A 22,950-nucleotide genomic window follows, 5' to 3' on the forward strand; every position below is an offset into this window, starting at 1 on the left:
TCACTGCTGACAGATTCACCCCACAGGAAATATTAGAGGAAAGCCATCTGACTGTGCAGCTTCTCAGCCACAGAATTATTGGCATTTAGGCCAGGTAAGTCTCTGCTGTGGGATGTTGTATTGGAGGGTGTTTATCTGCATCTCTGTACAGGCCAATAGTAGCCCCCCAGTTACAGCAACGATGTCTCCAGACATGGCTGAAAGTCTCCTTGAGAGAGACTTGGCCCTGGTTGAAAACCACTGGAGTAAAACAAAGTGATACCAGACATAATTCAAATGCATGTGAAGCCATAAAAAGCAAGGGGAATAGGGAATGCATGAGTGAATGTTAAAAAGCACATATGTGTGTTCTCTTTCCTACTCTCTTAAAAAGCTTAGCGTCAGTGTAATGAACTGTACTTTTATGTTTGAAGATTTTCTAGTGGGAAACTATAATGTTTTGCAATAAACCTTGCTCGTGACTAGATTTTATTTGCTTGTACACTTACTTGTATAAATACTTTCTGCTGGATTTGATTTGCTAATGTTTTCTTTCAAATTTTGTATCATGTTTCAAATGTGAGATTGGCCTATAATTTTCTTTTTTATACTGTTTTTTCCTTGGGCTATGGATTAGACTAGCCACATAAAATGAGTTGGGAAACTTTCCCTATTGCCCAGTCTCTGAAGCAATTGAAATGAAACAGGAATTATCCATTTTCCTCAATATACTTATAAAACCATCTAGACTTTATGGGATTTTGAGTGATAGATTTTTGAGCACATAGTTCAATTCATTTAATAATTTTAATTCTAATCTTCATGAGTTTACTTAAATAAGATATGATTATATGAAATAGTAGTATATAATAAACAAAATATATTTGTAGTTTTTTAAAAAGTATATATTATTTTTTTTAGAAATTATTTTATCCAAAAATTTAGGTTTTAAAGATATTTATTTACACTATTTTCCTTTCCATTCCTAATATTGTAAATGTATCCCTTTCCCTCTTCTATGTTGATCCATCTTGCCAAGAGTTTATCTCTTTTATAAATCTTTATAAGAATCAGCTCTGGGGTTTTGACAAGCTCTCCGTTCTCATCTTCATAATACTTCTGTCCTTGCACTTTTTTACTTGATGTCCTTTTTCAAACTATTTTAGTTTGCTACTTCTGTCACTTTTAATGTTTCTGTATTCTACACATACACTGAAGCCTACCTATGTGCACATGAGTTTTATATTTTTTAAGTCATTTAATTCCACATATTTATTGGTTTCTAATGTTCCATACACATACTCTTTACATTAATTATTTAAATTATTTATTCCTTAAATCATTATCACAGATACAGGGTTCTTTAGTTTCTGTCCCGGGAATCTTGGTTAACTTTTTATTTCTGGCTCTGGTTTTCTCCTGTTGTACTGAAACCGCTGTCTTCCTGACAGCACTCTCCGGCTTCCCTGACACCCGCCTGGCCATCTTATGTGTGGCCAGAGTCTGCAAATGTTCCAAGTGTACCATGTTAGTCAGCTCTTTGCTACCGTCACCAAAATACTAGATAAGAACAATTAAGGAGGAAAGGTTTATTTGGGCTCATGGTTTCCAAAGTTCAGTCCTTGATTGACTGAGTCCATTGCTCTGGGCAATGGAGGAACATCATGGTGGAAGGATATGGTGGAGGAAAGTCGCTCAGCTCCTGGTGGGGTCAGGAATCAGAGAGGAAGGGGTACAGGGCAGATGCACCCTCACAGGGCACATCCAGTGGCCACTCCTCCAGCCCCGCCCCACCTGCCCACAGCCACCACCCAGTCAGTCCATTCAAACTAAGGTAGACTGATTAGGCTACAGCCACAATCCAATCACCTTACCTCCAACCATCCTGGCATTAATGGGAAACTTTGGGGTCACCTCTCATCCAAACAGTAACGTGTGCCTGTGAAGAATTCTCCGATGGGTGCAAGGACACCAGTTTCTGACCTCAAGCTTTGTAACTGCTTTATTCAAACCTGCTACAACCTTACTGTAATGGTTAATTTACATAGTCAACTTGATGATGATGAGAGGCCTCTGGGTGTGTCCATGAGGGCGTGTCTAGGAATGATCGGAAGGTGGGACGGTGAACTGCAGTGAGCCCCGCCCTAAGCGTGGGCAGCACCGCCCAGTAGGATGGAATAAGGGCTGGAAGAACAAGGAAGCAGATGCAGATGCAGCCCGGCTCTTCTTCAACAGGTTCTTGATTGCTGCCTCGGACCCTTGCTTCTTCACTCTTCCAAGGCGAACACTGCCAGTGTAGTTTCCAGAAGCCTTGATCTTGGACTAGGGTTAGCACTATTGGTCCCTCTTGTTCTGGGGCTTCTGCTTCTTGGACTGTGCAGCTGCTGGTTCTTCCAGCTCTCCAGCTGCGAATGGCCTTTGTAGACTGTCCAGCTTCTGGTCGTGTGAGCCAATCTAATAAATCCTCTTTTTATAATCCTACTTCCTGTGGATTCTGTTCCTCTAGAGAACCATGCCCACTACACTTAGCAAAATAGGTTATGCTTAACTTACCCTTATTAAAGGTGTAGGTTGAGTATCCAACATCACTGTGACTGTGTTGATCTTTCTTTTCTGTCTACCAGTTTTAACCTGTGCATTTTGAAGCCCTGTTACCGTGTACATACACACGTAGGATTGTTGAAGAATTAGCTGCTTGATCATCATGTAATTCTCTCTTTATCCCTAATATCATTCCTAGTGTATGAGGTCTATTTTTTTATTTTATTTACATGGTATGTATTTTTCTTTTTTTCTTTTTTTTTTTTTTAAATTTAACCTGTTTATGCTCTTGTAAATGGGTCTCTTGTGGACAGTACACAATTGGATAGTTGGGTCTTGCTTTTTTATCCAATCTGACAACCACTGCCTTTTAATTTGTTTACTTGGATCATTTCCACTTAACCCAGTTCTCAGTACTCTTGGGTTTAAATGTATGGTTTCTGCTTGCCAAAAAAAGAGAAAAGAATCTCTGTAGTCATTGCACTTAGTGAAATAAGGGAAACGTGGCATCTATGAAACACATGTAGAAAGGGTTTTTTAAAAAAAATATTTTTAGTTGTAGATGGACTTAAAACCTTCGTTTGGTTTATTTAGTGTTTGTATGTGGTACGGGGGATTGAACTTGGTGCCTCACAAATGCTAGGCAAGCGCTCTACCCCTGAGCCACAACCCCAGCCTGAAAGATTGTTTTCTAGAAAGAGAATAATCAGATAATATCACAAAGTGCTTTTGGAAATTAAAAAACTATCATGATAATAGAAAAATTTTAAAGTTTGTAAAGGGAGGTTGGAAGATGTCATTGAAAATATCTTCAATAATCAAGGCCAAGAAATGGTGGGAAAGAAATGACAAGACCATGCGTTGCCGCATGAAGCGCTGTTGGAGCAGAGCAGGCCCCTCTCCCCCGAGCGTCCCTTCTAACAGGATAACGAACCAGACAATAAAACTATTATTATTTGCAATACGCTGATCAGCAAGATCTCTGGCATTGATTGGGTTAAAACTTGAATCTGCGACTCCTCACCTGGCACCGTAAGATGAGTAGGTGGAAACTATATGATGGGAGGTGATACACAGATCCCTGGAAATGGGACCGCTGGGCACCCTGGAAAGAGGAAACAGACGAGGTGCGACGAGACCCAATCTGCTTACACAGGAGCCGCGGGCGGTGCTAGGAGGGACAGGGACGAGACGTCTGCACTGCCCTCTGAAATGTGCCAGGTGCTCAGGACCACTGAGCAGGTTTTGGCTGGGGGTGATCAGCTGCCTTGCCATGGACTGCCCAGGCAGGACAGGTCACCCAGCTTTGCAGTGCAAAGGGCTTAGTCCTCTGTGTTCTTGACTCTGCATTTGGGTGTTGATCTGGGACAGACTGCCCACAAGGACTGGTTAGTTCCTGGAGATAAACACCTCCCCTTGTGCACACCTTTGGTGCACAAGCCAACCCACCCTGAGGCCACAGTCCAAACGGCCTCCTCACCCAGTCACACACCACGCCACATTCCTCTGCCCTCCATCTGGATGATGTGAACCCCCCACAGCCCAGAGCCTACCCCCTTGAGTCCTCAGCTCGCTCAGCATGCCTCACCTACCTCTCCCTTGAGAACCCCAATAAGGCTCCAGCCTGGCTCTGGGCTTCCTCCTGTCTAACCCTGGTACCTCCCCAGGTAGCCCTGAATGGTGCCCTGGGCTTCGGGCCCTTTCCATACAAACGTTCCCAATGAAAATCATTTCCGTGTCTACCTGTCTCACCGCACCTGATGAAAATAAGTCACAGTTACAAACTTTTACACAATCAACCACTGAGACAATTAGCATACTGGATAGTGACGCAGATTTTTACTGTTGAAACTGGTGGCCTGTTAACTAGCCTGTTGGAAGCAGGCTTTCACTGGTGAAATGAGAGTTAGTCAAGATGCACAGATGCTGGTACTGTTAACAGATCTCCCCGCCCACGCGACCCAGCCAGGCTTGTCATCTGCATCCTTAGGGACCATTCTGAAGCTGACTCTCTGGGTCAAGTCCAGCCACTGTCTTCAAAGCATGTCTGATGGCCAGTGGCTCGGGAGCCCAGAACCCCACTCTGGAAGGTTCTGGTTGAGCCATGCATACAGGGGTGGCTGGAGAGACGGGCAGACAGATGCTGGGCTTCATCAAGCTCTGCTGCCTGTTGGAGCACATGTTTGCTTAGCAGATATTTGCACACGTGGGAGTTTTTCTAAGTCTGTGGTCATCGTGTCTGGTGGCCCAGTGCAAGGGGGCAGCTGGCATCTCCTTCCTGCATTCCTTCACAGCTACCGCCATCTAAGGCCTATGGACAGATCAACATAGGTCACCTCACAAGGAAAGGTCCTGGCAAAGTGAACTCCAATGACCGCATCAAGGTGCATCATAATGACCACACAGACTCCAGGACTAGAGAAGAGAACCCAGGCAGAGGAAGGGGGTGGGCCAGACGTCACCACGGAAATGAGAAAGGAGGAGATGACAGAGCCAGCCATGGACATTCCAGAGGTGTGATTGCCAGTCCAAGCGGGGAGCTGCAGAGCTCTGCAGGCAGACACTCGCTTCTCGCCAGCCACTGTTCAGGAAGCTGCTGGAAGGTGGTGGATCCAGGAAAAAGGAACCCCAACACAGGAGAGAGGAAAGAGGCTGTCCCTGTTGATGGGCGGGCTGCACAGCCCTTCTGGGGAAGGACAGTAGATAGCCCCGAGCCCAGGGAGGCTGGCTGGCCTTGGGGCTCCCTACCCGCTGGCCTGGGGAAGGCGGGCAATGTCCACTGCGACTAATCACGCAGAAAGCAGACTGCAGCCCGATTTTGCCATTCAGTTCGAGAGTCTGGAAAGAACTCACCACAGTGACTTAGTAAAACTGGCCATCGATAGCATTCACCTTCAGGTGAATGGGCTCCAAGTACCTATCAACCCTAAGAGCTGAAAGCTACACAAGAAGAAGAACAAACCCTAAGAGTTCTTCCCTCAGAGGGGAAATTAAATGTGCTTTGTCCTAAGTCCCTCGGCCATAGGGACTCAACCCCAAACATGAAATGGGAGGAGGATGGAGCCGGGAGCCAGCAGGGTGGGACGAGAACCAGGGCGGATCTCCATCCTCTGTCGGGGAGGTCAGCCACGCTGCCAAGGAAGGGATAAGGTCTTCAGAAAGTGGCGACGAGGACCAGGAAGATGACGTGGGACTGAGAAAGGGGCCGCAGACGCGGGTGGGAGGAAAAGCACGGAGATTCACCCTCCTCGTTGGCTCTCTCTTAACATCCCGGGCAGCAACCCCTGTGCACACGCACTGGTGGGATTTAAAAAGTGATTTTATGATAGACGTCGATCGTAATGCTTTCAAAGTAAAAGGCAGAAAGTTGCTAATGAGAAACGTGCACCCCGCACAAACCTAGAGGAGACGGGAGGAAGAGGAACCCGCCCCCAGAGCGGACGTGGAGGACGCGGGGCCGCAGAGGCACCGAGAGCATCGAGACCCAGCACACTCCTTGGGACGATAGCGTAAACGATTGAGCTTTCCTTATTAAAAATCAAAGATGGAGGTGTAGGGTGTTCACAGGAGACACGCCCCAACAAAAGCGAAATCGAGTATCCATGAGATTAAAAATGAAAACAGCAGGCAAAGAGGATTCGGTAAAGGCAAACCAACAGGAAGCAGAGGCAGAGATATTATCAGGCACCCCAGGGTCACCAGCAAAAGACACTGGAGTGAAGAAAGGCATTTCAGGCTGATGAAGGGCATCATGCACCAAAAAATAAGTCAATAAATAAAAAGCACAGCACAAAACGTCCTGCTGCAAATCCACGTGGAATCAGAATATATGAGGGGAAGATGGATCGAAATGCAAAGTTAACGGAATTACACGTGCAGCCTCAGGTGACACCAGTTGCTGTCGGTCTTCGCGGACAAGAAGTAGCCGAAGGATTCTCAGAACATGATCCACAAGGTCAAATACACGGCTTCCTGTGTCTATAAACAGCAGGCAGGCAGGAGGCCGGCCTCCATGATGGCCCTCCGAGAGCTCTGACTCTTGGTATCCACGGCCCGCAGATTCCCCTCCCAGCACTACCAGGGCTGGTATGTGTGACCCACAGAGTGTGCATGTCACCACCAGGCTTCAGGTACAAAGGCCACTGCAGCCTCCTGGGCCTCTGTATGACTCTCCCTGGTCACTCACTCTAGAAGAAGGGAGCCATGTTGTAAGAGGGACCCACCTGGCAAGCAGCAGAGTCCTCCTGCCAATAGCCACACAGATGTACCGTATTAGAGGCAGGTCACCTGCCCCATTGCCCACATTCGGGTGAAGGTGGCCCTGGGGACACCTTGATCTCCTCACCAGGGACCCTGAACCACATGCACCTGGCCAAGCTGCTTCTGAATGCCTGACCCACAGCTAGTTGTCCTAAGCCCTCAAGGGTTGGAGGAATCAGTCAGCAACAGAAAACCATCACACAGTCACCTGCCACATGGTGACATCTTGGTCAGCAGTGCACCAGGTATCTGGTGGCGGTCCCTCAAGACGACACGGCCCACTCAGGCCACAGCCACCTCAGTTTATGTAGCAACACTCCATGATGTGTGCACAGCAACTGTGATGGGCTGACAGATGTGATTCCATGAGAATGTTACAGGCCAGACTCTGAGGGAAATGACTAAACAGACTCCATTTTGCTCTGAGACTCCATGTTATGTAGGAAATGAGCTTCTCCCATGGTAACACCCTGCCTCTGTGCCCATCATCAGTTACTTGGTGTGACATGTTTAATAATATACAATAGCAACTCCTATGTAGTGAAGAATTGCTCTCTTTTGATTCCTGTTGCTCCTAAACAATGTACCATGTGAACGGCGATTGTGTGGATGTTAGCAACCATTCTTTAGTTTGTACCTAGGCGAGGGGCATTTTGACCCACTTCCCCCTCCATCGATGATCTCATGATGTTAATGTGTAATTTCGAATCACAGCAACAGACACTTATGATCGATGTGATTTTTGGTATAAGAACCCCTACAACCCTGTGGTCGGGGCTGTTCTCCCAATAGCCATTTTTTGGGGCATGTGTGAGACAGTCAGCGGCCGGCTTAATGAAGACTCTCAGATTTGGACTTCTCAGGGGTGATCAGTCTGTTCTTAAGTTGCACCCCATAACACAACAAAACTGCCCGACTCGTTTCTCAGAATGTCCCCTCATTAGGCCAAGTGTGACTGTGCAGGTTAGCAGGTGGGTGGAGAGAATTTAAACTTACCTCCTGGGCTCCAACCAGCCCTCCTTTCAAACCTCCGCGGCACAGCGACAACACTGCTCGCAGGTGGATCCCAGCCTGGCCCTCCACGCCTGCCCCTGCACCAACCCACACGGTCAGAGCCCATAAGGGGTCTCCACTGAATCCAAACAGGAAGACGGCCGTGCAGAGACCCAGAGGCGGCTCTGTGGTCTAACGATCAAAACCGAGTCGTCTGGCTCTGGCGTCTGGTAGCGTGAATCGTTAAATGCACTGACTCCTTGAAGTCGCATGCAGGCGCTTGGCGGGGGCTCTGTGTCGTGGATGTGCGAAGCCCCTCGGCGCCCCCCGCGGGGCTGTGCTCCGTTTCCCACAGGGCACAGACAAGAGGTGGTTGATTTTACTTAGTCTGACAGTACCCAGGTGCTAGCTTGTTAGCTGAAGAAATTAAGCAACGAATATTTAAGGACGAAAGTGACCCAGACGCCAGGCAGAGGGGCCAGTACACCAGGCTCTATGGGGGCAGAGAAAGCAAAAATCCAGGAACTCGGGACCTTCAGGATGTGTTGGCTATACAGACTTCGAATGCCGAAATACCTACTGCACTGCGGTTGCTGCCTCAATGTTAAAAATGAAAGGTTTGTAAAGATAGCAGTTTTTTAAAGTCATCCTGGGGCAGTGGAGGACACATCAAGGTCACCGACTAAACCAATAACACGGTATTTGCATCTGCTCCTCTGGACACTTCGTTTTCTGCCTAATTTCATAAAGCCGAGAAGGTACAGGTTGTATTTCCTAATCACAGGGATGCTGTTGTTCTTGTTTTTAAATGAAAAACAAATCAATCGTCATGTTAAACAAAACAGTCATGTTTTACACCTAAAAGAGACGCCCAGTGGTTTGGAAAATTTAAAACCATCTCCTAAATAATGATTGGATCAAAAAAGAAGTCAAAACCTACTGCAGATCACTTAGAAAATAATGGGATATAGTCATAAAGTCAAATTTAGAAGTGAATTCAAAGATGTAAGAATTCTTACTAAGGAAAATAAAAAATGACAAGAGTATGTAAGCTACGTTTTTTTAAAAGAACAAGATGTCAGAGATAAGTCCCAAGGTGTCAATGTCAATACTCACAAATAATGTGAACAGATCAAATGCCATATAAAGAGAGAGAGATTTGAATTTTTTCCTTTAATTGGCTGGTTTTTAGTGAAGCAAAGTTTACCTGCGGTGACCTAAAGCACAAAATTCAACGGATTTTGATGATCGTATAAATGCTGTGTGACCGGAACGCCCACACACCGTCCCACTATCCCACAAGGCTCCCGTCTGCCACTTTCCAGCATCTTCACCTCCCCGGGACAACCCACGTGCTAGTTTCTGTCACCATGGATTCATTTGCCTCTTCCTGAAGTTCACCACACACTGTGCCTTTTGCAGTAGGCTTTCCCGTCCACCCTGACGTATTTTAAGGACCGATGCATGCACCGGCCAGGCACAGTGGCCTCGCCTGGATCCTGTGACTCGGGAGGCCAGAGAGGAAGGATTGCGAATTCGAGGCCAGCCTAAGCAGCTGGGGTGCTTTAAAATAAAAGGCGAAAAGGGCTGGGGTGTAGCTCAGTGGTGGCGCGCCTCTGGGTTCAGTTCCCAGTACCGGGAGGGAGTGAGGGTGAGGCCGAGTACCTGTCATTCATCTTTAATTGCTCAGTAGAGTTCCGTTGTGCCAACATGTCCAAATCCTCTATTGATGGACCTTTGAGTTCCTTCCCATCTGGCCGTAGTTTATGCAGAGCTTCTAGAACATTCCAGCTCCAGCACCTGGGTGTTTGTGGTTCCTTCTTCCCAGGCTTCGTCCCTGGGACTTCTTTCCTTCACACACCTGGCTGCTGGCTCTCCTCTCAGCTCCGTCTGAGTCGGGTGCCGCTCCCTCCTCAGCACCCCTGGCCCTCGGTGCCCACCCCACCACGGTGGCAACACCTGATTTAGTTCCCTCGAAGTCACCATCTTCCCCACCAGGCTGTGGTCTCCTTGAGAGAGGCCGCCTGTCCATCTCAGCTTAGGCTTCCAGGGGAGCGTAGCGCCTTGTGCACAGAGAGCCTCAAATAAATAAATAAACTCGAGTGAACCAACAAGTAGCATGGATGGAGGTGGAGAAGTAAAGGTCACTGCGCCCAGGAGCAGCCAGGAGGCCAGCCTGACCCCAAAACCTGGAAGGGGACGTCACACCCGTCCGCCACCCCTACAGGCAAACCGGCGGCGGAATCAGAGCCCTGAAGGTGTGCGCCACCGCAAGGGGTAATCACATAGTCTTTTTGGAGATGCTGGACATTAGATCAGCCCCTCTGATCCCTGGAAAGCAGTTCCCACCCAGTCTACACGCTTCCCCGCGCTTCGCAGCTGGCGGGGGGAGGGGGCGGCAAACGCCAAACTTCAGAGCTTGAAAGAAGAAGCTATTAAACTGTGTATTTGTTCAAAGAGAGAGAAAGAGTACAAAGAAGAATTACCAGAAACCCCCTAAATTACCAGTGTGGGTTACAGTAATTGCAAAATTACAGAGCTTCGACTTTATTAGATACACACCCTCTCAGCTTCCACGAGTTCCTAGGCCTGCCTCGAGCTGACAATAGCCAGAAAGTTCTGCGGGAAGTCTGGCAGGGAGCAGGGGGGGCTTGCCGATGGAAGCCCCCTCGTGGTGGAGGCCGGGATCCGCAGCCGGGCCAGGAGCAGTGGGGTCTCTGCTTTCCAAGGGTGAGCGCCCTGCGGTTGGAAGCAGGACGGGAAGGCTAGCGTTTCTTAGATTCTCAGAGGCAGCAATGGCCTAGGGCCAACTGACTTGGAGTCCTGAGACCCCCTGCCCCAGGGCCCCAGGTCACTGCAGAGGTCAGACCAGGCGGAGGGCCCATCCCGAGGCAGAGCGAACTGTGGTCTCCAGCTTTCCCCTATGCAGCAGCCAGAGCTTCAAACCCCAACGCTCCCATCCTGCGTCAGCTGCTGCCCATCTCTGCACGCAGTGACACCCTGCCAAGTAGCGCTGACCTCCACCTCCCATGTGCACCTCCTCATGCCCTCCGACATGCCTCCTGCGTACAGGCATGAGCCACCTGCTTTCTTGCAAAGACACGTGGGAGGTGTTTCATGCAATCCTCTCCAAAGCACTTAATTCAGGGAAATATGGGATCCTACCTTCAAAGCACATGAGGTGGGTCTAACTAAGCCTTCACCAAAGCCCAGACCCAACCCTGCTCAGACCCACACTGGTGGCCCAAAAGAGGAAGGCACCTTCTTTCTCCAGGAAGTGTATTTTACACAGTACTTTAAAAAAAAAAAAAAAAAAACATAATGTTTGGCATAAATTTTAAAAATTTGCGAAGCAGCAGGAAAACATGAGAAAAATTGTCAATAGAAGTAGATCCATCAATGGCTGAGACGCTGGAATTATTAGACAAAGTCTTTGAATCAACTAAAATACAGATGTTAAAAGACCTAGTGAAGGGAAAGGTAGACAGCACGTGTTGACAGATAGGAATTTCAGCAGGGAAATGGGAACTATGAAAATCATCAAATGGATCTGGATATGGTGATGTGCACCCCTGTAATCTCAGTGACTCAGGAGGCTGAGGCAGGAGGATTGAAACTAAGGCCAGCCTCAGCAACTTAATGAGATCCTGTCTTCAAAGTAAAAAATACAAATGGCCAGGGATGCACCTCAGTGACAAGGCACCCCTGAGTCAATTCCCAGTACAAAAAAAAATTAAAAATCACCAAACAGAGGAGCTGGTGGTGTGGCCCAGTGGTGGGCACATCCACAGCCTCCATCGTGGGGATGCAAAGTCTGGACAGTCTTGACTCTGAGTAGCAGCTGGGCTAGTGACTCTGCTCCTGAGCATCCCAGGTATCCCCTGGAGGTTCCTCAGCAGGCTCCCTCCACCTGGCCCTTTCCCTCTGGGGACTTATATTTCTTCCTGGGACAGGGCTCTGATGAAGTTACTCATCAGCAGGATGGAGCCGAGGTGACAGGTCTCTATGTGCCAGGACTGATTGATGAGCTGGCTGCCGGTGCCACTGGTACCCCACCAGGAGAAGGCCAGCACCGTGGTGATGTGCAGTGTCCCCCTGGCCATGAGGACTCTCCAAGTCATTAGTGTTTAAATCGGGCAGACGGTTCAAGAAGCACTTGCTGCGGGCAGCTTTAATTATGCATGCTCTCTTTCCCTTCTGATCATTTATAACCGTCCTCTCTGGAGCGGGGGAAGATGTGTTCTCTACTGGGCTTTCTGTGTTCACGCAGCTCCGACTTCTGTGGACCTCAGCAGAACCCACTGGGTGCCTGGACTCTGGATGGGAGCCATGCTGGGCCGGCCAGGGGTCCAGCAGCCTGGAGGACTCTCTGCATCTGATGCCTCTGGGTCCACCCTGCCTGCTGATGAACAGGACGTGCCGCTGAGGCCCTGCTGGGCGCGGGAGCAGAACATGCGGGGGAGCGACACAGACAGGCTCCAGACCCGGGAAGGGAGCGGGGAGGCCCAGTGTTGGGGCGTAGCAGTGACTGAGACACCAGAGACAGAACCGGGAGGCTGGCTCCAGGCAGCCCTGCGCTCAGTGGGAAATCCACCCCGGGCTGGGTTCCAAACTGCCTCCTTCCCGGGGCAGAATGATGCCCATCTGCCCGATGAGGTTACGAGGCTCAGTGAACCCAGTCGAGGCCCTGCAACAGCTCAGCCGGCCTCCAGCCAGTCCCGCGGCTCCGTATCTACGTTCTCTTATTTTTCCTTCCTTTCCCGCCCTGCTTCCCCCACCCCCAGTACCGGGACTGAAGCCAGGTGCTGTCTACCACCAGCCCTTTGTGCCACCCTCCTACCTCAACCACCAGAGCAGCGGGATCACAGGCCCCTGTGCCCCCTGGACCAGGAGTGCCCGAGGGTCTGCTCTCCGTCCCTCTCCCCCAGCCCACCCTGCTCCGACCTCAGAGGCTCCTGCGGGATCTCTGAGGGGTGACCTCCTGGGGTCTTTACACAGACCCGAGTTCAAGAGACGCCAGGCTGCCTAACGGCACCTACGTGGAAGCATGCTCGAAGATGAGGGTTCAAAGATGAGATCGCAGGAGTGACTTTGTGCCTTGGCCTTCTGGGCTCCAAGACCTCTGTGTGTGTGAGACTCAGGGTTGTGTGGAGGCAGGAAGCAGAGGCCAGGGTCTTGTTCCCGGATCTCTCCCCCTCTTGTCCCCTGCTTGTCCCCCTGCTTGGACTCTGGGCAAGCCCACTTGCTTCCTGCTCCTTCCCCATGTGCTTGCCTGGCACCTGCCAGATGCCTCGGATCCGACATAAGAAGGGACAGCCTCGTGGGTCCCCTCCTGGCGTCCATTGCAGCCGGTCCACGGAGCACGGAAGGCAGACGGAGCACGTAAGGCAGACGCCCCCCTGTGCTTGGCCAGGTGTGTTTAAAAGCAGAGTGGGGCGCAGCTGCTGACGTCCTGTTTCAGAAAACCAGCCAGACAGATTTCCACTGACAGGATCAACGCGAGTCAGGGAATGATACGCACAACGTGAGCTTGATTTTGGGAAAACAAAACTAACGTTTGCAAATGCACGTTTTAAAAAGCTGGGCCCGGACCCTGGGGGTGTGGCTCGGTGGTACAGCACTTCCCAGGTTCTATCCCAGCAGCCCACAAAAAAATTTCTAGTTAAAACAACTTTAACTCCTGCATGAGCAGGTCGGTTTCTGTGTGTTTTGTTCTTGGGTCCTTTTTTCAAGCGTTCTCTAACAGGTTGGCATTAATATCAGAGGAACACCAGGACATCTTCCTCCACATTTAACTGCTGGAAGGAGCAGGGAGCCGGGGTGGGGCAGCACCCAGGTCTGCAGACCAGCCCTGCCCTGACCTGCCACACCTGTCCCCTGATGCCCGTTGTGCCTGGCATTGATGGGGACCGCAGCCCACCTGGGACTCTGCAAGGGAGACCTGAAGGTTTGGGCCCCTCACGAGTGATGTCATCGGTGACGGCCGTGTGCTGGCGCAGGGCCAGCGTCCCCCCACAGCCGGGTCTGCTTCACAGGGCCCCTCCTGACAGCATCTTGGGGCAGAACAAACATCTGGAAAGTGTTTCTGCTCCAACACAGGAAATGTGCCTCGGCCCCGCACAGATCCCAAGAGCAGGACACCAGAGCTGGTCCAGCAGCCGTGGGGGCCTCTCCCCTCCTTCCTGCCACCAGGGTGCGATCAGCAAGCGTCGGGAGGTGGGGAGCCATTTGCTTTTCTCCACAGAGAAGAGCTTCTAAGTCCCGATCCCTCCCTCCCCGTGTGGCTGAGACGGCTCTAGCAGTTGCCTGGATGTGACCCCTGCTCCTAGCAAATGCTGTCCAGGGATGCTCCTGACCCACAGGCTCCAGGGACTCTTGGTTTTGTGTTGGTTTTAATTCTGAATCCAGGTTCTAACACGGCCTGACCTTTCTTGCCTGAGCCCTCGTCCACCTGCAATGGACCCTGGCCAGTCCAAGGCCAGGAGAAGTGCACCTCTCAGGGTAGAAATAACATTTCCACTCCGGAGCCTCTAAGTTTGCATTTGAAACATTTATTTCAGGAAATACATTTCAACACTTTTGTTATTTATACAAAAAGAGACGAATTTCTCGGGAGGCACAGAGCTAAAGGCCATCGCGGAACACAGCCCGGCAAAACTGTTCAAAATCTGGTTACAGAGAAAGAAAGCAAAGCCGTCCGGAGCCCAGGAGGCTGCTAAACCCCCAGGCGACACGGGGGCTGGGGAGGGCAGGGCCATGCGTCCTGAGCCCTGGGCTGCACATTTTCTTCAAAGTCTTGGTTTTGGCAAACACTTGGCAAGTCGGTAGTTGGCAAGTAGACTGTTGGGCTGAGCGGTTTGGTGAGGGTCCGTCTGCGCTTGGGTGGGGAAGGAGGAAGATGCCCAGTGCGGACTCCATGCACCCGCCCCTCCTGCCATGCTGCTAATGCTACAAGAGCCTCAGGCCCACAGCCTGCAAACCCTGTGTTCAGACTCACCAGCACCCTCCTCCTCCGGAATGCGAGACAGGAAGGAGGCGACTCTGTCAGCTGTGCATGGTTCCTGCTGGTCCCTCTTGGGGACACAGGGTGAGGTGGCCAGGCTGTGCCACCCTCAAACCTTGCTCTGCAGCCTGGCTGTATTCATGCACCTCTGACTCCACGTCTCCCCATCTTTGGGGGGCTTTATAATGGACTCTGGGGTACAGAGGCTCAGGAACATGGAGGACAACACCCAGCCAGGCTCTGCGGGCCTCTGGTGTACCTGGGCCTCCGGGACAGCGAGGGCTGAGGCAGGAGCGAAGCTGGAGAAGGCGGGGCGGGGAGCATCCGGGGCCAAACCAAACTCAGCAGGAGCAAACGCCTCCTGCCAGCCCCTCAGTGCTTCCTCCCTCAGTTCCTCCACCAGAATGCCTGGACCTGCCCCAAATCCGGGTGGGAGGTACCCCTGTTCTTTTAATCCTGGGTCGGATGGCACTGTGACAGCAGTGCCCACAGGCAAAGGGAGGCAGGACAGCACACCTCCTCCTGCTGCGGCGTTTCTGGCCCAAGGGGACACAGGTAGGGACGGCTGAGATAAGGCACTTTCTGCTCCAGGACGGGCTCACGGGTGGGGGCAGCCAGGGGGCCTCACCACCTCTAAGCAACTGGCAACCTGGGCTGAGGAATTCTCTAGTCTCCCCTGGGGAGCAGGAGCGGGCAGGGTGCTTTCTGAGTCATGGCCCATGATACGCAGGGGGCAGGAGGGGCCAGGGCCACCTGCTGGCTCTGTCCTCCCCTGGGTATAGCCTCTGACGGGGTCCAGGGGCTGTGGCCCCTGGGATCACGGGGAGTGCACATCCCAGTGGGCATCCCTGCACCCCAGGGCCTGGTCCATGCAGAACCCCAAGCCTGCGGGCTCCTCGGAGGGGACAGACAAGTGGCTCTTCTGGCCCCTCGGGGAGCTGGGGCTGGGCGGAGGGATGGATCCAGTGGGCCCTGTCCTTCCGCCCACTGCTGGGCCCTCCCAGTCCTCAGGAAGGTGGGAGGAGGGCCTGAGGACTGAGGAGGGCCCAGGACCAGGACAAGGTCTAGCCACCGCGCCCAGAGCCTGCAGGCTGGTAACCAACACTCCTGGGGACGCGCCTTCTCTGGTTACTGGGCAGCGTGTAAAAGGGGCGGGGGATGAGGACCGGAGAGAATGAGATAAAATAAGACGGGGTGCACGGGCGCACTAGGGGTGGAGAGGACAGGGGCATCCTGGGGCGTCTACATCTCCTGGGCCTCTGGCTCCTTCTGCACCCCGTTGGCCATGGCGCTGTTGCCCTCGTTGAGGCGCTTGACGCGGTATGCTTCGAAGTGGATGCTGCTGGTGATATCTTTGATATTCTGCATGTGCGTCCTGTGGGGAGCGAGGTCAGCGGCCACCTGCCCCTCCCGGCCCCGTCCCGACTGCTGGGCTTCCCCGGGTCCCCTGGGGCGCTCAGGGCCGCAGGGCTGGCCAGGCCTGGTGCCAGGCAGCACTGGTGCTGGTAACTGCAGGTGCTCTTGGGCCACACCTGTCCCAAGCTTCCCTTCCCAGGGCTGCTGCACCCATAGGCCACAGCTCTCACCTGATGAGCAGGTCCCGCAGGTAGGCAAACTCACAGTGTGTGGTGTTCTCAACTGCGGAGAGACGGGGGCTTCAGCATCGCAGCAAGCCCCTCCGCCCCGCCCCGCCCCGCCGCCCAGGAGCGCGGCCAGAAGCAGCTTCTGCAGACTGCCCGCTGGCAGCTGGGCAAGGGAGAAGGGAGCCACCTGCTCCACAGGTGAGTCCTGGGCACCTGCAGGTACCTGACACTGTTCTCAGTCCCTGGGACACAGGGTGGCAGGAAAAACTCAGCTCCTGCCCACTGGAAGGTTCCAGTCTAGTGGGGAGATCGCCCGGCCACCCAGTCAAGAGCCACAGAATGAAGGCATGAGGCCCCTGCTCCCGTGGAGTGGCCGGGGAGGCCTTGGGAAGAGCCGAAGCCCAGCTCCAGGGGCCGAGGTGCCGGGAGTGGGAGGCAGGAGTTGGAGGGGGGTCTTAAAGGAAACCGGCCCCCTGGGTGTTAATTAACCCTACGGCCCCACCTACAGAGGTCAGAGGGTGAGCACGGCGGGAACCATGGCCACTTTGGGGGCACCAGGGGACCACGTGCAGGGTCCACGGGCTCCCCTGAGCATGCTGGTGCAGGGCGGGGCCTCTGCGGGCGGCATTGAGGGCACCGCTCATTGCTGAGGCGGTAACTCATAGGTGGCACAGGCGGCCAGGCGTGTGACTCCTACACAAAGAAGATGGTCATGGGTGGGGGGCTGAGGGCGTCCCTGGAGGGAATGAGGGACCAGCTGCTCCCCTGCAGGCCCAGTTGAGATTCCTCTTTTGTAGCCACTTAAGGAAGGCTCGGGGAAGGCAGGAATCGAGTCTGCCCGGGGTTTTGCATAGATGAGGTCATGGAGGGATGTGGAACCCAGGCCCCAGGTCCACCATCCTGTCTGCCCCATCACAGAGCAATGGGGCCTTCCTCAGTTGGTGGTCTGGATTTTGCCTGACAAGCCAGCAGGTGGGGCCCAGGCTGTGAAGAGCCCTCCTCTGAGTCCCGTCCCTGCAGGGCTGTGTCCACACTGGAGCCTCCTGTCAGCAGACCACGCAACATTGCTTTCCCTTGAGTCTGGGAACCAGCAGAAACCAGAGCCCTCAAGTCTGAATCTGTGTGATCTGTTTTCTGTTACTGGTCTCCCTGAACCTTGATTTCCTCATCTGCAAAGTGGGGTGACAGTGTCACATACTTCTCAGGGACTCCAGGACCTGAGTTCATAGTGCGATTTGTGACATTCACCCTTGCTTCTCCAGGAAAAGCCACCTAATGGCCACACCTGCCAGGGGTGCACAAGGCAGACCTCAGCTCACCAGGGCTCTGGTATGAAGACCCTTCAAGTTCTGGGGAAGTCTCCAGGGTCCTCCTAACAGCCTGGTGGCAGGAGAATGGCCACTCTGTAAGCATCTTCACAGGTGTCAAAGGGCTGCTGCTTAGAAGGTACCCCAGCTGAGTCCTGACACACAGCTGCCCAAAGTGCCCAGCACTGGCCACCAGGGGGCAGCAGAAGAATGCCAATGCCCAGTCCCCTCTCTGGAGACCCCTTCTTAACCCACGCATCTTTGTTCTCCAGAACATGCCTTTCATAAAAGGGTTCTTGGAGCAAGATTTGGGGGTGGGCAGGGAGGGGATGGAAGAGGGCCCAAGGGGAGGTGAGTCCAGGGAAAAGCCTGATGCAGACTCCTAGTTCTGATGGCCCCATGAGCTGCCCCCACAGACACCTCCAGGTCAAGATCCCTGGAGCAGGGGAGTTGCAGAAAACCGGCCGCAGTGTGTGGTGCAGACCCAGGAGAACGCCCAGCTCGGCTGGTTTGGAGAAGCACCCATGCGGCACCCAGAAGGCTGGCCCCGGGGGCGTGGGTGGGGAAGGGGCAGGGAAGCAGACAGGCTTCCTGGGGTGTGGACCCTGAAAGGCCTGGTGCTACTCCATGTGCTCCTCCGGACCAGAACTCCTAGCCAGAGGGGGTCCAGGGCAGGGCAGGGCCAGAGGATTCAAGAGCTGCCTTCTGCTCTGGGACCCTCGCTGCAGCACCTTCCTGAAACAAGGGTGGGTGTGGGGACCTTGTGACAAGGAGCTCCGAGAACCGGCCCAAGTGTTCAATGCCTGCTAACGGCCATTATGACCTGTTCCTTAGGCCCTCAGCTCCCCTCCAAGCTCCAGTGGCCTCTGGGACATTCCAACTGCTGACCTCTTGGAGCACAGGACCCACTTTATGGATGATGAAAACTGAGGCAATGGAGGATCGAGGGCTTGCCCAAACTCGCAGAGCCGAGGCTTTCTGCCCCTTTTCCCTGGCCTCTGGGCAAAGCTGCCCCACGTGAGCCACACTGTCCTCCCTCCTTCCTCCTAACCAGGATGGAAGGAGCAGGGAGAAGAGGAAAGAAATGTCCAGGCCCATCCCACCCAAGGCGCTGCCACCGGCAGGGTGCAGAGCTGGGCTCCCGGAAATGTGGCCAAGACGTATCTGGACCTCGCTCAGAAGACGTCTTTGGAGACGGAACTAAGGATTTCAATAGGTAGTAGCCTGCACTCGGGGTGGGCCCCATGTCCGCTGGTGGGTGTCCTCACAAGAAGACACACACAGGGGCAACCACAAGGCCCAGAGCTCACCCTGGGCCACGTGCTCTGGGTGCAAAGTGACTCATCCCCACGTTCCCTGGGGCCCCAGGAGGGGCAGTACCTTCAATGGTGCCCCACTTGGTCTTTCTCCCAAGGATCCTCTTGCCATTGACCTGGTACTCGTGGTCACTGCCCACGACAGCAAATGGGATCATCTCCTGGAGAAGCGGGAGGTGGTGTTGGTCACATGCTCAGAAAGGCCAGTTCCTCTCCTGAGCCTGGGGCACCTCCCCTCCCAGCCCAAAGGGTAGCTTCTCAGGGCTCAAGGCCACCCCCCCCCGTTTCCCCCAGGCCCCTCAGTGGGGCAGAACCCCCACCCACCAGGCCCAGCAGCACAGCCGAGACCTGGGACAGCGCCAGCTGACGCACTCACCCGGAACTTCTCGTTCACCAGCCGGTCCTCTGAGTCCTCGTCAAACTCCTTCTGGGGGTACACGTCGATGCCGTTGGATAGCAGGTCTGCGGTGATCTGGGGGCCAGGGGGAGATGTGGAGCCACCCTGCAGCAAGCTATGCCCACCAGCTGGTATCCGCCCACACCGTGACCTCAGTGCTCTGAGCTGCCCCGGCTCAGGGACAAGGGCAGGCTGGCGGGGGGGGGGGGGGGGGGGGGGGGCTGTGACCCTGATCATCTCCTATTCTGGGGCCTCCTGAGTGGAGGGAGGGTAATGCAGACCTGCCTACCCCAAGATTCTGTGGATCTTCAAGGACACTGGGGTCACTGTCCTACGTCTCCCCTGCCCAGCTCATCATAAGCCCCCAAGAAAAGCATTCAGGGTTGCTGAGCCCCTCCAGTTGAAACCCTGGTCACAGTCCCCCCAGGTGCCTCTGCTGTGTTACACTGTCCCTATGCTGACAGCAGCTGCAGATGGCAAGAGAGAATGTCCAGGGAACAGCTGCCACATCTGCCCTGAGCAGACCCCAGTCCCCGTGCAGCGCCTGGCTGCTTGTCCCTTTCCCTCCAGGGCACACACCTCTGCAAGGCGGACCGTCCTTCCCTGAGCATGCTGGAAAAATCCCTGACACCTGGCCCTTGGAGCTGGGGGAGGAGATTCGAGGGCCTTGCCCAGGCCACCAGGCTGGAGTCCAGGTGCCTCGGTATGTAGCGGTTCCCTGACCGTGTGCCCCGAGGCTGGGGCGGCCCCGCCACGCCCACAGCCTGTCTCATCTAGGTAGTCCCCGAGGGGCCCGGGCCAGGCGGAGGCTGAGTGTCCTACCCGCTGCTTGAAGTAGACCCTCTCCTCCAGGGTCAGTGTGTCGGCCTTGGCAATGACCGGGACGATGTTGACCACCTTGCTCAGGCGCTTCATGAACTCGATGTCCAGGGGCCTGAGGCTGAGACGGAAGGAAGTGAGCCCCAGGGATGAGCCGCCCAGGGCGCCAGCTGGGGCCCTCAGGTGGATCCTGGTCGATAAGGACCGTGGCCAGTGCAGGGCATGGGAGGGACAGGGCAGTCCCCAACACAGGAGCCCCACTGAGCTGGAGCAGGAGGGCGAGGCCAGCTCCCAGCAACCTCATCCGCAGTTCCCAGAGCCCAGCTGCCCTGGACATGTCCAGGTGCAGGAGCTGCCTCTGCTCAGGTGGCTGTGGGGCTTCACTGGAGGGAGGCAGGCAGAAATGGGAGCCCGCAGCCAGCAGCCCTCAGTCCCAAGAGGCTGGCCGCTCTGCAGGGCACTTGGCTCTGGTGAACCTGGGGTCTCAGGTGGGGAAGGCACGGAGGGCGGGGCTGGCAAGTCCTGAGGAGGAGGCGCCACCTTCCCCCTGGAGCAGACCCCTCACACGGTAGTAAGTCAGTCAGGGCCAAAGCAGGGGAGGGGACCGGGCCCAGTGCCCAGCTGGGAGCCCAGTCCAGAGGGGCTTCATGGGAAAGTGCCCCTGCTCTCCCTTCTGGGTCACAGCTGGGGCAGAGCTGGATGAGCTGCCCTGGGACCCCCGGTGAGCTGCTCTGCCACAGGGGTCAAATGTTAGTCCTGGGGAATGACTACGGGTCCCGGTAGGCAGAACCCTGTTTCAAATGGACTCATGCTGGACCCCAGAGGACAGCACCAGAGGCCAGCTCGGGGACTCAGGCTGGCTTTCCCACCAGACCCCAGGTGAGGCTTGCTGCCCTCCCGCCAGCAACTTCCTGTAACCAGGACTTGTGGGGGGTGGGGTTTTCCCCAAGCCCCTGGGTTCATACACCCGGGGACTGAGCCCAACTGAGCCACGGATGCTGGCTGCAGGGGACAGGGGCACCCCAGGCCCCACCATTGGGGTTCGGGACCCCAGTTCTCCCTGGCCAACCAGCTACCTCTAGCTGCTCCTGCTGCCCACAAGGCCCCAGGACAGGCCTTCTCCCCATGCCCCTGTCCAGCAGGGAATGGAGAAGCGAGGGTTGGTAGGAGACCCGGCAGGGCACCCAGCCTCACTGACCCCTGGGTGACAGGACTTGAGGCATGGACAGGACTGGCAGGAAGCAGGCCTCACCAAGGTGGTTTTGGCCAAGACAAACCACTAGGTTCTGGAATAGCCCAGGCCTGCCTGGTGTCCAGTCACCCAGGAACGGGACACAGACCCCTCATGTCACCCACATCACAGCTGCTGACCATGGCCCCTGACATGGCCCCTCTGTGCCTGGCAGGTGGGTGGACAGAACCGTGCAGGAACCCTGCGGCTACGGGACCCGGGGCACCCACACCAGCACATGGGGCATGACCGGGACGTACGAGTGGCCTGTGGCAGGGATGAAGTAGAGGCAGCAGTGGACGCGGGTGTCCGGGATGCGCTTCTTCCGGTTGATATTGACCTCCTCCTGCAGGTACTTCTCGTACTGTTCATTGATGAACTTCATGATGGGCTGCCAGCTGCATGGAGACCCAGGTCAGTCTGCGATCGGGGCCCTATCTGGGCCCTGACCAGCAGTCACCGATCCCCACCTTCCTATCATGCCCTGGGGATGTTTGACTTCTGAGCAGAAATAACACAGCCTCATCTTAGAACTCCCGGCCCAGCCTCCCCGTGCTGACCTCTGACCTGGGGGGGTCGAAATTTCCAGGGCAACTGCACTTTGATCCACAATTTCCAAACCCCAGGACGTGTGTTAGCAGCACATCAGGCCCAAAGGGACAAGCCCCTCAACATGGGGCCATGAAGTCCTCAGGGTCCTGACCCCAGGAGAACCCACGTCCCAGAAGCAGCTCACCAGTTCTCATTGTTGATGTGGTCCCCAAACCCCGGTGTGTCAATCACTGTCAGCTTCATCCGGACGCCCTTCTCCTCAATATCTGCAGGAACCACAGCACCCCAGGGTCAGAGGGGAGACCAGGTCAACCCCAGGGCCCCCAGGGGGCAATGGTGGCAGTCGCGGTGGCCCCAGCAAGGTGGTGACCTGGCTGACCCCACCCGCTCAGCTATTGGGCAGCTTCGCCTGCCAGGGTCCTGGCTGCCGCGGTGCTGACCGTGAGTGATGGATTTGATCTCAATGGTCTTGGGGATGCGCTCCTCAGAGGTGGGCTGCACTGACTTCCGGCTGATCTTGGACTTGAAGAGGGTGTTGATTAAGGTGGATTTCCCCAAGCCGCTCTGCCCTGGGAGGAGACCGGGAAGGAGGTTGGCGGGCTCTCTGGGGAGGCGGTTCACAGCACGGGACGCAGGGACGCTGGCGCACGACGCCCTGGAACATCCCTTCCAAGCGGGGGTGGGGGGCTTCCTCCTCCCCACGGATGTCCAGTGACATATGAACCCCCACAGCCGGGCTCCAGGACCTGGTCAAACTCAGCCAGAGTCCCTTCCTGAGAGGTGGCCACCCAGGCCCCATGGGGGTTCAGAAAGGCCTCACCAAGTAGAGGATACCAAGACCCCAGAGGAGCTGGGCCCCAAGAAGAGAAGGGAACAGAGGGCACAGAAGCCCCCAGAGGTAGGTTTGGGCTGGTGCACACAGTTGGGCAGGTGGCTCCATGAGAGGGGAAGCCCGCCAGACTTGCCTTG

General features: G+C 54.5%; 1 protein-coding gene across 10 annotated transcripts in view; it reads right to left on the reverse strand.

The window, feature by feature from the left end:
• Positions 1-14,306: 14,306 nt before the first annotated feature.
• Positions 14,307-22,950, reverse strand: part of SEPTIN9 (septin 9) — a 144,839-nt gene continuing 136,195 nt past the window's right edge. For all 10 annotated transcript variants that reach the window (XM_079134191.1, XM_079134189.1, XM_079134182.1 and 7 more), the window contains 8 exons: positions 22,422-22,550; positions 22,166-22,247; positions 21,690-21,827; positions 20,202-20,319; positions 19,359-19,454; positions 19,047-19,143; positions 16,363-16,414; positions 14,307-16,151 (listed from right to left, as the gene is read on the reverse strand). In XM_079134191.1, the coding sequence (XP_078990317.1) occupies positions 16,019-16,151; positions 16,363-16,414; positions 19,047-19,143; positions 19,359-19,454; positions 20,202-20,319; positions 21,690-21,827; positions 22,166-22,247; positions 22,422-22,550 (845 nt within the window). In that variant the 3' untranslated portion in view covers positions 14,307-16,018. The remainder of the gene's footprint in view (positions 16,152-16,362; positions 16,415-19,046; positions 19,144-19,358; positions 19,455-20,201; positions 20,320-21,689; positions 21,828-22,165; positions 22,248-22,421; positions 22,551-22,950) is intronic.

The sequence above is a fragment of the Sciurus vulgaris genome, assembly GCF_902686455.1.
Source record: "Sciurus vulgaris genome assembly, chromosome: 3".
NCBI lineage: Eukaryota > Metazoa > Chordata > Mammalia > Rodentia > Sciuridae > Sciurus > Sciurus vulgaris.